The sequence below is a fragment of the Mastigoproctus giganteus genome, chromosome 8, assembly GCF_048544385.1.
Source record: "Mastigoproctus giganteus isolate SK-2022 chromosome 8, ASM4854438v1, whole genome shotgun sequence".
Taxonomy (NCBI): Eukaryota; Metazoa; Arthropoda; class Arachnida; order Uropygi; family Thelyphonidae; genus Mastigoproctus; species Mastigoproctus giganteus.
The window spans coordinates 44,818,648-44,834,025 of NC_143582.1; the positions used below are offsets into that span (position 1 = coordinate 44,818,648).

General features: G+C 38.1%; 1 protein-coding gene across 2 annotated transcripts in view; it reads left to right on the forward strand.

Annotated features, from left to right (window-relative positions):
• Positions 1-15,378, forward strand: part of LOC150081500 (bridging integrator 3-like) — a 193,406-nt gene that overhangs the window by 133,227 nt on the left and 44,801 nt on the right. For both annotated transcript variants that reach the window (XM_090379337.1, XM_090379338.1), the window contains exon 8: positions 3,168-3,228. In XM_090379337.1, coding sequence (XP_090235463.1) covers positions 3,168-3,228 — 61 coding nt within the window. The remainder of the gene's footprint in view (positions 1-3,167; positions 3,229-15,378) is intronic.

Here is a 15,378-nt window from a genome sequence, read left to right on the forward strand (position 1 = left end):
CACCTCTATTTATTAACTAATGACAGCGCTCCCCAATGTACATCATGTCAAGTACAACTGACCATTCGCCATTTGTTAGTGGACTGTCCCCGATTTCAAAACATCCGCTTAGACACTTTTAAATCAATTACTAATATGCAGAGATCAATAAATTTAATGCAGATTCTGGGAGATGATCCTAATAAAAAAGAACTATTTACTTTCCTAAACCGGATAGGATTATATCATAAAATATAGTTATTATTGAATATTCACCATTAGAAAGACACAATATGGCCCAAGTAGCCTTTGTGTCGTTAAACACAACAACAACAACAACGACTACATTCTGACAGGAAGCAGTTTTCAGGCAATCTCCACACCAAAACTCATTATTAGCCACTGTTCTAGAGTCTTTGGAAATTGGGGATAACACACCAAACACAATTTTGCATTGGTGAGTGACAGTGATATTAAGCTTATGCGCAACCACTCTACCATTGATCCAAGGCTATTCAGTACACTATGAACAGTTGGTATAATACATTCCTGTGACCTTGTACCTGCCACATGATGTTTTCTGAATACATCATATGTGTGAGGCCATGTAGACCTTTTTTTTTTTTTAATTGTATCATGTACAGTCCATCTTTGAATAACATCTGCCACAGTGGATTGTATAAGATTCAGGTAAGTTGCAGTTGTGTGCTGTTGCACAGGCTTTTACTCCGTTATAGTATAAACTTGCTAGGGTTCCAACAATTCTCAGTTATGGTGTGATGTGTCAGTTAGGAATAAATGTTCTTTGCAAGAGTTACACTAATATTTACATCCGGAGAAACCTGGCTTTCATGTAATCGTCTAGCAGTTAGTTAGGACAAATCCCATGTTCTGAAAACTAACCCAGATGGACGTTGAGCTAGTCTGCAACATCAAAGATTGCATTGTGATTTTCACCCTTGACTCCTTTCTATTTGATTAGAATCAAAAGCGCCGCCTTAACATAGTTCTTTATCAGTAATCCATTCAAGGAATCATGTGTCATCAGAGGAGTAATCATGAGGCAAAGGTTGTTAAACAAAACATGGTTTATTACACAAGACAAATAAGATGTACACTCAGTAAACAAGTATAGTTTTTAGAATAGGACATGTAACATTTGGCTTACTCCTCTTTACGTTAATATATAATTAGCCTCTTAATGTAAATTTACCAGCTGAATAGTAGTGGTAGTGTTGTTCTTCGTGTAGTTTCGTGCTTGCTGTCTGTTGTAGGAAACTCCAAGTACATTCCGTCGAGGCAAAAACATCTCAGTGGTTCATGTAAGACACTAATGACGTTTGTAGCAGAACAATTATAAAGTGATCATAATGTTAAACTTATAATGTGATGTGTATTCCTTAAGTTCAAAATATCGCTTATTCTCTATACTTAACAAGATAGGTTATTATGAGGAGAGAAGTCTGTGTAAGGGAAAATAGGATCGCCTTTTACACACTCTAGTTCAGTTGTTTAATGGGACATGGAAAGTTGACTTACCAGACTCAACCTGCACATCTTCAGGAGTTGAAACTCTGGGGGAACCTCAACCTGGGTCATTTCTGCTACTTTTATCTTCGTGGTTGGATCGGCTCCTATTTGTCTGCGTTCTTGCCGAACAGGATTCTCTACTTTCACTCGGAGATGCAAACACCTTCTCTCTTTTGCTCTCATTCACAATTTCTCTGCCACTCTCAGACTTGGCTCCAACAAAACTAACTCAGAACTCCGAACTGCAAACTCTGAACTCCCAAACTCTTAACTCCCCCGTGCTTTTCCCCTAGGTTCGTATATATATCTCCCCCTCACCTTTTGCTTTCCCATGCGTATTTGTTCTGGTTAATTTCAACGGTTCAACAACAACTTTGGGACTGTCGATTTTGGAGCTCTGCTCACATAAAATATTGTATTTATGGAGGTGGTGCGGAGGAAACTTTATTTTAGTAGGGTTTGTGCCTTCAGACTGGACAAAGGCCTGATGGCCACAAGTTCATTCACTTCCTCACACAAGACTTTGAAAAAACACCAACCTCCAGTGGATGTCTTATTCTGTTTACCCCAAAAGTGTCATTTGGAAGATGTACTCTCGCATCTCCACACGAGAGTCACATTCCTTTGCTGTTTTTGTCAACAAATGCGCCCGGACGCCTGTCCACTCCGCTCGGACAAATGACCTCCGGCTGTTAGACAACAGGCGACCGGCGGAGGGCTGACGCTCCACGGGGTGACTTTCACTGCACGTGCGGGGACCAGAAATATTTCTGCCTTCTCCCCGCGAGCAGGTGTTGCTCCAAATATACAGCATAGTCACAAAAGTATGGGGCGCTTGTTCTCTTCGTGAACGTCCCGTCATAAGTGAAAATGGTTGCATTTTCATAGTGCACACAGTACTTTAAAGTACTGCCACCTCATAATTTAATTTGGTAATAAATGTTCTTGAAAAGTATTGTTTTAAAAGCTACTTGCTAATGCACGTTATAAATTTTAAGTGTTAGTACTATGATTACACATTTATTATACTTCTACAATATGCAAAGTAGTCATTTTACTTAATGAAGGCCAGAGTGGAAGTATGCCAGATTTTGCAATCAACTTGGGTGAGATATTTGGATCCAGGTGTATTGCAAAATGGCATGGAGGTTGGTTATAAAGGCTAAAAATAAGGCTCCATTTTTTAATGTTTGGTGGCTAGTTTATTTAATCAGTAAATTCTCATCTTGTTGACATACTTTTTTTTTTATATCTTATTTGTATCATTTAATTCAGCTTTTCTCTCAAAAGAATCAAGGAATAGTTAGAGAGACCTACAGCAGGATCTGAATACATTTATCCAAAGTAATAAAAACAGACACAAAACTTTTATCCATTGCACTTCTGGTTCACCTGTTATCACTGTGCTTATAATATCCTGATTTACAATGTCTTTTGGTCATTTATGCGTCAATTACTTAATTTCGTATTTAAAAATTAACTCATTAAATTCTGGTTAATGTCATAAACTTGATTTCTGGTTGAGACTTTGAATGATCTTGTAGATGCAACACTTGTGGCCAAGTATCATGAACAAATGTATATTCAAGAACAGTTTTGATAATGTATAATAGGTTGATATAATATAATAAATACAAATATCTTAATACTTTTTTCAGATTCCAAGGAATATTTTCAGAGGCACGTTTATCAATGAAAAGGAGAGATCAAGCATTGCAAGTAAGTGCGTAGAAGCAGTCAGAACCATAATGAAGTAATGAATTAAAAATTGCTTGGTAAGAATTGAAATGGTCATTTCTTTCAATAATAGAGTTTCTTGATCAACAAGCAACATATGTCATTATATTCATAACTAGTTTTGAAGTATATTTTTAAATTGTTTATCCAGTATAATATCATATTGCATGACCAGTTAACCCCTGGCCTTTTGGCTCTAAAGGGTAACCTTACAATTTTTAGCATCCCTGTATACTATAAGAGTCTCTCTCTCTCTCTCTCTCTCTCTCTCTCTCTCTCTCTCTCTCTCTCTCTCTCTCTCTCACACACACACACACACACACACACACACACACACCAGTAGTGTTAGTTGGGTTAATTTCTCATTCTGTTCTTATTTCCAAGTATGTAAACTCCAAAGGTTTATCCAGCTTGTCTGGTTAGGGACTACAAACCAGGCAGCACATTACAGTAGTCTTAGATTCCTGTGATGTAACAGTCCTCAATTTCACAGAATTTACAGTATTTTTATCATATATCTAGAATCGATTTTAAATAAACAAAATATGCAAATAAATATGCATTAAATGCCAATATACATATCTCGTGTCTAAAATTAAATTATTGCATATACACTCAGTGAACACTGAAATGTGACCACCTACCTAATACTGTATTGGGCCATTATTCACATGGATAACAGCTGCTGTTTGCCTAGGCATTGACTCCACTAGATGTCTGTAGGGATCTACAGCCATGCTGTCTGCAATGCTTTCCATAGTGTCAGGATGATAGTTGTGTATCTATACACTTCACTTCCATTTCAAAACATCCCACAGGTGTTCAACTGGATTTAAGTTAGGTGAATTTGGAAGCCAATCAAGGTGGGTGATACTTTCGCTATGTTCCTTGAACCACTCGTGCACAGTGCAGGCTTAATGACATGATGCATTATTGTCCTGGAAGATCCTGTTTCTGCCCAGGGAAAAATGGAACATGGCAGGGTGCACATAGTTTCCTTAGAGTTATGAGTTGACCTCACCAGTGAAATCTTGGCCCGTACTCATCAGGGGTCCAAGTTCTTGCCAACAAAATATGTCCCATATTAAGCAGCCACCGTCACTTGCCTGGATAATGGGCACCAAGTATGATGGATCCATGGACTTGTGTTGCTTGTGCCAGTCTGAAGGTGTCCATCAGCTTGTTGTACCAGGTATTTGGGCTCATCTGACCAGCACATTTGTTTCCAGTCCTCCAGTGTCCAACCAGCATGTTGTTGATAGCACAACATTTGCCATCAGTGATGAACAGCAGTGAGGAGGAGGGTTGCTGTGGAACTCCATACATGTGAGTGTGCAGCACATTCTCATTTGGAATATTGTACTTGCATTCCCCAAATTGTATTGCAGTATCAACTGTCATGCAGAGACCTGCCATTGAGCACATACATCATGAATTTCCAGACTATTTTTAAGCCCTTAAGAACCGTAATCCCTTACAGTTCTGTCGGTGGGCAGAGGTTTCGCCCACTCGTCACCATTCTGCACCTTAACCACAGTGGGCCATGAGCAACCTCAAGATGTGTCGTTTCTGATATGGAAGCACAGTTGCCCATAATCAAAACTCTGTGACATCCCATAACTTTATCACTTTGACTTGTGCGACCAGAGATGCAAATTGCCACTGCTCTAGTGTACAAATTATTCAACTTTTTATACTGCGAGCTATCTGTCATAGTCCATTACAGGTGGGGTGGTCACAGTTCAGTGATCACCGAGTATATATATTTACATATTATTTTAAAGAATTTGATCCTCAGTTTTTATTGTTAATTGGCATCAATTTGTTCTTATCCAAAAATTCACATTAATTTCTTAATCTTGCTCATTCTAATGAATTTTGCAGTTTACAAACTGCCTGAAGTTTTTTCATTTTTATATTTACTTATATACATGCATTGGATCCTCAGAAACTAATGATCTATTTACTTGCTGAATGGAATTCTGTTTTGGAATAGCAGATTTGCTAAATAGGTCATTAGTTTGGCATCATTTTCAAAATCAGAAAAATAGTATAAAAGCCAACAACTTTTGATTTTTTTTTTTTTTTTTTTATTATTATTATTATTAGTTAGTAATGTTAGTACTGGAAGTAGTGAAGCAATTGGTGGCTCTGAATGCCAAGCGAGTTTAAAAGCGAATTTTAAAGCATCTTCTCTAGAATCAGCAGATTACTGAGAATTTTCAAGTCTTTGTTTACAAAAATTATTTATTTTCTGCTTTTCTAAATAAAGAAGCAAGCTTTCCAAAAGAAAGGAAAGGTACCTTTCTTCTTTTTGTATATAGAACTAATATACTTAACACACTAACCTCTTATTGCTTGGTCACTGGTGGTACTACTCCTGCCTCCACGTGGCAGGGCCGGTAACCTAAGGGGGGAAAGTTATCCTCCAGAGCTAAAAGGAGTAACCATGGATATTGACAATTACCCAGCTCTTGAGCCTAGACTTGAATCTCATGACTTGAATGAATCTGATCATGACGTATCACAATCCAAGAGACTATATAAAAATGAGAATCAGCAGGAATTTCCAACGTTCCTTATACTCCATTCTCTTTCATCCAAACCTATGAGTGCACTTTCACCATTTCTAATTCAGAAATGTTTAGAAAGTGTGGCTGGTTCACCGAAAATGGTGAAAAGACTCCTATCTGGAAATCTGCTAGTTGAAACAGCTAAGCATCAGCATACTCAGGCCTTATTGAAAATATCTGACTTTTGGCAGAATACCTATATAGGTCACCCCTCGTGCTACGTTAAATAGTTCGAAAGGAGTAATTGCAGAGTGGGACCTGATGAATGTCACTGAAGTTGAAGAACTAAAAGAACAAAATGAATAATGATTAAAAAAAATGGTGAACTTGTTTCCACTAGAAGCATTATTCTGACATTTGGCACACCAACCTTATCATCATGTGTCAAAGTTGGATACCTGAATTTCCACATACAACCTTACATTCCCAACCCAATCAGATGCTTCAAGTGTCAAAAATTTGGACACTCGCAAACAGTATGTTGAGGAGACACTGTCTGCCTGAATTGCAGCTATGAAGCCCACTCGCAAACAGACTGCACCGCAGAAACACCATAATGCCCAAATTGTAAAGGCCAACGTCCAGCATATTCAAAAGCATGCAAACTCTGGAGGGTAGGAAAAAAGATTCAAAAATACAAAGTCGAACAAAAGGTTGCTTACCAGGAAGCAAGTTATGCTCACCATGCCAAAAGTTACTTAAGCTGTGGCAACCCAGAAATTACCAATCAGTAGGAACACAAACGGCAATCACAGTGCCCACCCCATCCATCTCAATAGCTGACTGGGTTCAATCAGTGTTATTATCCCCACAGAAATCACCTACAGAACAATGCAAAGTAACGTGCACTAGCAATACTCCTCTAATAGTCCGACCAACTGCTTCTGATACTCAGTGAGAAACTGTAAAACTAAAAGCCTCAAATATTGAAGACAAACCATTCTTAAAAATATAGATACCAATGCTGATATCCCACAGGATGAGCCTGTCTTAGATTTACATGCAGAACATGACATGGACATTGGACGCCCTAACTTTTCAAAAAAAGAAAAGTTGAAACTAGATAGATTCAAACAGGCTGGATACAAAAAGCAGACAGAACCATACACAACTGCTAAATCTAAATAATCCAAAACATTTTGGAATGGAACTGTAGAGGTCTACAAAACAATATTTTTGATATTTATGACCTAATCGAACAGTACAGTCCAATAAGCTTCTGCCTGCAGGAAACCAATCTAACCCCGTGGGTGACCCCAGTGATTAAAAACAATAGTGTCTGTCAACAAGATAGAAACAATACTAACTCAACATGAGGAGGCGTAGCCATGCTTGTTGATAACAAAGTTCCTGCTGCAAAACAGATCCCTCCACAGACCACATTAGAGGCTGTAGCAGTATGTATTGTTTTGAATCTTATGTTGACCATAGTCTCTAGGTACCTTTCCCCAAACAAAGAATTCACTGTGAAAGAACTGGAGGACCTTATAAAACAGCTTCCATCTCCTTTCGTTCTGCTTGGAGTTTTTAATGGGCATCATCCTATGTGGGGAATCTGCCCAGATAGATAAACGAGGAAAAATCATTGAAACAGTTCTTGACAACCAGCATCTCACCTTGTTAAACACTGGTGCTGACACTTATATCCACTTTTCCACCAGAACATCTACTGCTATAAATTTATCAGTGTGTTCCCCAGAACTGTTCCCAGTCATTCAGTGGTTAGTTCCAAAAACCCCACTGAACAGTGACTATTACCTGATTATTTGCAAACTGCAACCACATAGAACCTCACATATAGCCAACCGCATAAAATGGAAATTTACAAAAGCAGATTGAAACAAGTTCACCGATGCAGCTTCCTTTGATGACCAAATCATTAAAAGCCATCCTATAGAAGATGTTACTGACCACATTACTACACAGATAATAACAGCTATAACCTGTGCTATACCCAAAACCAGAGTTGGTTCTCACAGACATGCCAATATCTGGTGGAATGATGCATGCTGTGACGTCAAAAAAAAACAGAATAAAGCTTGGAATCTGTTTCAGAAGTACCCAACAACTACAACCTGATTAACTTCAAGAAACTAAAAGCTAAGGCCCATTATGTGCAGAAAAAGGCGAAAAAAAGACTCTTGGATCCGGTTTGCTTCTGCCATTACTAAAAATACAGACAGTAGAAAGATTTGGGACAAAATCAAAAAACTGAATGGTAAATCCCTCCTGAAATCAACACCCATCATAAGTTGGAAGGGTAAAGATTTCTCCTTCTCCAGTGGAAGTTGCAAATGCCCTGTCAGAATGTTTTTCTGAAATCTCTGCCACGTCATCATATGAGCCAGCCTTTAAACAAGTAAAAGCCAATGCAGAAAAATATAAGTCGAATTTCAGTACAAGAGCATCTCTTCCGTATAATCAACCATTTACTCTTTTTGAACTAGAGAGATCCTTAAATAGATCAGCTAATAGTGCACCAGGGCCTGATGGGATAAATTATTTGATGCTTAAACACCTAAATAAATAGCTCTGAATTCATTACTGAGCTATTTTAACCAGATATTCTCAGAAGGCTACTATCCTCTTTCTTAGTGACTCAATAGTCCTAGCCTTTCCTAAATCTGGAAAGGATCAATCAGATCCACAAAACTATCGGCAAATATCTCTTATCAATTGCCTTGGTAAGACATTAGAAAAAATTATTCACGCTCGATTAGAATGGTAACTAGAATCTCATTCGAAAATGAACAAGAACCAGTATGGCTTTAGAAAAAGTCGGTCAACTCTAGACCTTATTAGCATTAGTAAAAGCACATGATGCAAGAAAGCAAGCTTATCAAGCATCAACCAAATAAAAACCAAATCTTCTAATTTCACCAATCTGCTCGCTCCAAATGTTTGTCTAGTTCTGCTTTGAATCTATTGAAGCTATCAACTTCTACAACAACAGATGGAAGTTTGTACCAGCAATCAACCACACGCTGGCTAAAGGCAAACTTCCGCACATCTATCCTAAAACTGTCTTTCCTCAATTTGAATTTATGCCCTATCATTGGATTATTCTGAGCAAAAGGAAGAATCCCATCAGCATTGAGCATGCTCGAACCATTCAAGGTTTAATACACCTCAATCAGATCACCTCGCAAGTGCCTAGTCTCCAGACACTGTAACTTGCAAAACTTAAACCTTTCTTCGTAAGAGCAACCTTTTGTTCCATTCACTAATCTTGTTGCCCTTCTCTGCACTCGCTCCAGCAGCTCTACATCTTTCCTAAAATGAGGCCTCCAGACCTGTATACAGTACTCAAGGTGTGGCCTGAACATTACCTTATATAAGGGGAAAATAATCACCTTATCCCTACTATGTGTATCATTGACAAGACACCATGAGCTACTCTTGTAGACCATCTGCACTGCTCAGAAAACTTCATATCTGCCTGCAAACTTACTCCCAGGTCCTTTCATTCTCTACCACTGTCAGTGTCAGTTGATACGTTACTCTGGGGTTACTGCTTCCCATATGCAGTACTTTACATTTGTCAATGTTAAATTTCAGTTGCCACCTCTCAGCCCATCTACTCAACTTTTCTAGATCCTGTTTCAGCTGCGTACTGTCATTTGTGTCATTAACAACCCTGCCAACCTTTGTATTGTCTGCAAACTTGGACATTAAGCCTGATATACCATCATCAATATTATTAATAAATACAGAAAACAACAATAGACCAAGTACTGAACCCTGAGGGACTCCAATAATAACATTAGTCCATGAAGAGCAGTGTCCATTGATTACCACTCTCTGTCTTCTCCCACTTAACCATCCCTTTATCCACAGCAGCAATTTGCCTCCAATGCCACACTGCTACAATTTATGCAGCAGTCTTCCATGTGCAACAGTACTGGAAGTCTTTCTAAGATCCAAATATATGATATCAAAGTTATTCCCTGCATCCAGTTCCTTTGTGACCACATCATAGTATCCAATCAAATTGGTCAGACAAGACTTTCCCTTAACAAAAGCATGCTGTGTCCAAGCTATAACTTAAGTATTGTCTAGATGATCCTGCAGTGCTTCTTTAACCAGTGCCTTCATTAATTTTCCTGGAACAGAAGTTTATATTAAAGGAGGCAACAAAGGAAGTAAGCAAACTCTTATCCATAATTATGAGAGCTTCCTTGGACTCGGGGGAGATACCCACGGACTGCAGATGTGTAAATGTAACTCCAATTCACAAAGAAGGATCTAAGGGCGACAAGTAATTACAGACCTGGTAGTTTAACTAAAAAAGATCCCATCCATCCCAGGTGCCTTTCTTATGTTTATCTTCAACAATTTCTCCTCCACTTTGCTCTCAGTTATTACAAAGTCATCTAGCTCACTGACAGAGTTTTATTCACCTCTGGCATTCCCCTCCCTGAATATCTAGTAGATGCAAAATACTCATTTAGTTTGTTAGCTACCTGAGTAGGATAATTAACAGTTGAACCATCGATATCAAGTGGACCAATCTAATTCATCCCCTTCCTTCTAGAGTTTACATAAGCAAAGAACTCTTTTCTGTTTTTCTTTGCATCCTTTGCCAAAGATTTCTCGTAATCTGCCTTTGCCTGCCTACCCTCCTTTATGACTTGGTTACAGACCAGCTTATATATATCATAGGCTTCCATGTCACGCATTAATTTATATGTATCCCATGCATTTTTCTTCTCTTCCACATGTCTCATTAGTTCATCTGACATCCATTTAGGCTTAAACCTTAAACAATATTTCTTAGTTGGTATGAGAAGCCTAGTAGCTTCCAAGATTAATTCTTTGAATGCTTCCCATTTTGAATTTGCTGTTGGTAACATCATTAGTTGGTCCCATTGTATAGAATTTAAATACTGTCTCAGACCTCCATAGTTGCCTTTACGAAAGCAAAAACCCTTCCCTTTACCCTTGATGGTAGTTACCTCTTTGAGTAAATCCCACTTCAGCACACTGTGATCATTGCCACCTAGTGGTTCCTTTATCTACAGATCCTTAATGCATGAAGAATCACTACTGATAATCAGATGAAGAGTATTGCTCCCTCTAGTTGCCTCCCAAACATGTTGCTGTAGAAAACAATTATCCAATAAATCCACAAAAGCCTTGCTAGTGTGTGAGTGACCAATCCACAAATTCCAGTCAATATCTGGGAAATTAAAATCCCCCATTATAAGACTCTCTGATTTACTGGCCCACTCTATTTCTCTGTACAGCTGTTTATTATACTCATCAGAGTCATTAGGCCTATAACACACTCCTACTCTCAATTTTGATTCCCCAGTGCTTATGTCACACCAAAATGACTCGACCCTGCACTGTCCAGCCATGTCAACTGGCTGTACTTCCTTGGATTTTATGTGTTTCTTAACTAATAGCATAACCTCCATTTCTGTTCTTCCTGTACACATTGTACTCTCCAAATTCCATTTCTGCATTCCTTATATCTGTGTGACACCACATCTCTGATATCCCAGACCTTGCACTTGAACATCATGCAACACAGCGGCAATCACCAAGGCAGAATGCGCTAATCCCACAGGAACTAGTAGTTGTCGGTGACTCTATTGTCAGAGAAACGGGGAACATATTGTGCAAAAAGCGTTTGCCGGATCTGCTGCAAAAACTTGTAAAACACGTGGATTGGATATCCTTATCGATACTAAGTAATAACCTTATGATCAAGGCAGAATCCAACATACAGAATGCTTTTATCCGTAAAGAACATCTTGCCATGGTCTGCCTGGATATCGAAAAAGTCTTTGATACCACCTGGTGCTACAGCATTCTTCAAAATATGTTTGCTAAAGGACTTCGGGGTCAACTACCACTAATCATTCAGAGCTTTCTCCAAAATAGAACCTTTAAGATGCATTACTGCAATTCACTGTCCCGTACATTTGTCCAAGAAGAAGGGGTCCCACAAGGATTAGTTCTTAATGCAACACTCTTAGTTAGGCTAAACAATGCTACAGGCAGTATTCTAGCTAATGTCGACATCTATCTATATGCAGATGACCTTACAATATCCTGCCACTCACAAAATATGCACTCTATTGAGCATCAATTGCAGCTCTCAATAAATAAAATAGAATCGTGGTTATCACCTCTCTGCAAAAAAATCAACTGCTATTCACTTCAGAGCAATATGGCCTTAGTTGCTAGTGCTCCTAAAAACCAAATAACAACAACAATAACAACTATTCACTTCTGTAAAAAACGTCAGCTCCATCCAGGTCCTGAACTAAGGTGAGGAACTCAACCAATAGGACTTAGCAAAAATATCCAGTTCTTGGGCCTGGTACTCAACACTAAACTTAACTTTCAGGCTCATATAATGCAAATGCGAACTAGTGCATGAAAAAATTAAATATCCTCAAAGTTATCTCTTCTGTGGCATGGGGAGCCAATAGCTTCACACTTTTACACCTGTATTGAACCTTGACAAGATCTCCTCTAGACTATGGAGCCCCAGTTTATGATTCTGCACGGAAGATTCTGCTCAATCCGGTGAAGCATAGTGCTCTCGGGATTGTTTTAGGAGCCTTTAAGACATCCCCAGTGCAAAATCTGTATATCGATGCCAATGAACCTCCACTACATCTTAGAAGAAAAGTATTGCTTCTTAGCTATGCAGCCAAATTACGTAGCATCCCTTATCACCCCATCTGGACATATCTCTTTGAACCTGGGTGGGCAAACTTCTATAAAAATAAACCCAATGAAAACAAACCTGCTGGCATCTGGCTACAGGAGCTAATGCAGTGCTGGACCATCTATCTTTGAAATATATCTCATGCTGCAGATGCAGTACAAGCACCATGGGCAATATATATACATCTATGCAATAACTCCTCTCTTCGGTGGGGGAAATACTGCCTATTGAATCAAAATCTTAGACAGTTACATGAGTCTCATGCATTAGCCAATGCTCACAGTCTTCGTGTATATACAGACAAATCTCCTTAACGACCTATTAAATACCCAGGTCGTAATAAATACAGACTCTTTAAGTGCTCTGTAAGTGAGTACCTTACAGATTAAATTACAACATTTCCATCCACTTCTCACACAAATCAGATCACAATTATGTAACCTCAATGAAAAGAAGCTGACTGTCAAATTCTGTTGGATACCCAGCCATGTTGGAATTCCAATAAATGTGTGGGCAGAAAAGTGCCCTGCTTGCTTTGATTCCATCTCAGTTCCTTACTCTGATTTCAAACCAATCATATGTCGGATATGTACTGATTTGTGGTCTGAAATGTGGCATACCCAGACCGGAAACAAACTTCTTGAGATAAAACAGAATCCACAGTTGTGGAGATCAGGTTTGGAGAAGTTCCTCCATTTTGTTTACACTGTAGCTCCCTACTTACCGTTAAGCATATCCTAATTGAGTGTGCACATTAACATTCAGCTAGAATTGCATGTTTCAAATCACAGCTTAATTTACCAGAACCTCTGCAACTATCTCATATACTTGGAGATGATATCAATTTCTCAGAATTTTTTACTTACCTGAAAATGATCAACGTTTAGAGTCACTTTTAGACCTATTTCCTCTAATGTATACAGTCACTTCTAGACAAAAGTAACAGGTGCAATTTGGCCCTAGTAGCCCTTGCATCATTAAACCCCACTCCAGCAACAACAACGACGAAGCAATTGGTTATGATTGTATTTTAAAATATTACATTTTTTAGTAAACTGAAATGCTTAAAACGACAGAAAATTTATGAGTTAAGTGCATAGTTTCTCCTGACATTTTAGTTGCAGTGAAGATGATCTAATCAGAGTGACTGAGTGCAATATATTCCAATTTGGTAATCCTGGTTAAGAATCCACTTCTCTGTTGATATGACAGCAAAAAGAGATCACAACAAAATACAGATTTTTAAAAAACCACAAAACCTGTATAAACATAAAACACCTGTCTCACAAAAAAAACAAACTGTTTTATAGTTGACACTTATATTTACCTGCATTACCCCACAACAGTGGATTGTAAATGACACATCGTGATGTCATTTGAAGTAGTGAGAAGGATTTAATTCAAAAACTAGCCAATAAAGAACAAGAAAATCAAAAAAATCACACATTTGTCATCTGGAAATGGACTTTAGATAAGGGTCAAGAGCATTTATTGGTGTTCTGTTTCTTCTCATTATTTTATAAATCTTTAGATGGAATTGAAGATCAGCATTTCTTAAATGCTATAACACTGGCATTACTCAAGTCAAGCTTCCTATTCTCCACTGCTTAATAACTAGGCATGTATTTTTCCCAACCTTCTTAGTATTAATTTTACACTTTAGCTATTACTGGCCTTTGTTTGGCATGCACTTAATTCTAGTGTAATTGATCTCCTTTATTTACTTGGCTTTCCTGTATGGCAAACAACTACAGATTCAAAAAAATTGCCCTAACTCTAATTTTTCTAAATGCTGGTGTAATCTCACCAGATTAATACATTTAAGCATAAATGAAAGTTATTTACAATAAAAACTAGATATATCATTATACTAAATGTTAATAGCTATAAGGAAGCCAAAGTTTATTTTATTAAGCTTAAAAGGGCAGCAATCCATCATTTTTGAAATCATTTTATCTCATAGTGTGGCTTCATTATATCCATACAGCTGATATTTCCCCAGGAGAATTAAGTGCTCTGTATTGGCCTCACGATATCTTCCAAAGTAAATTCATTTACTCACTAGTAAATTCTTTCACCTTTGAACTACAAAATTTTAAAATGGTAATTAATCAACTCCCTTTATCCTGTTCTGTTAGTCCCAGGTTTATTCTGAATTATATAATCAAGGTAGCAAGTATTTACTTCTTGGATCTGTTGCCTACATTTTTAATAGGCAATTAGAAAATGAATTCTTCCCTAGTCTTGACTGTTATTAAAAGTGTTTCTTGATCCAGTGTCTCTCTCTCTCTCTCTCTCTCTCTCTCTCTCTCTCTCTCTCTCTCTCTCTCTCTCTCTCTCTCTCTCTCTCTCTCTCATCTTTGCATTTAAAATTAATGCAAAAAAAAAGCTGTGCTTCATATTCTAACCCAACAGAGTTTTCCAACTAAATTTCCAAATCTGCATTATGGGAAAGAGGGAGGGAAGATGATTTCCATTGTTGGAGAGCTCCTTCCTTGCCAGTAAGGCACCTGATCAAGGGGGGTGGAGTGGGAAGGACTCTCATTCATGAAATAGCTCAACAGTCATTTTTCAAAGAGAAACCTGTTTTGCACTTTTCTCTTCTGTAATTCATCCCATACTTCTCCTTGATGTCGAGTTTGTCTTTTATGAGATGATCTAGAAGTTGGGCTGTCTCTAGAAGATACAACCTGAAAGAACTAACTACAAAATCAGTACAGTCAGTCCTCGTATAGCACGATAGTTGTGTTCTTAGAAACCCTCGTGTAATGCAAAATTGTGCAATATAAACAACAGGCCCTATGGGAAAAATAGGGTTAGGTGCTGACCACCCAATATTTTATTACGTAATAGTCGTAATAAAATACTTACATA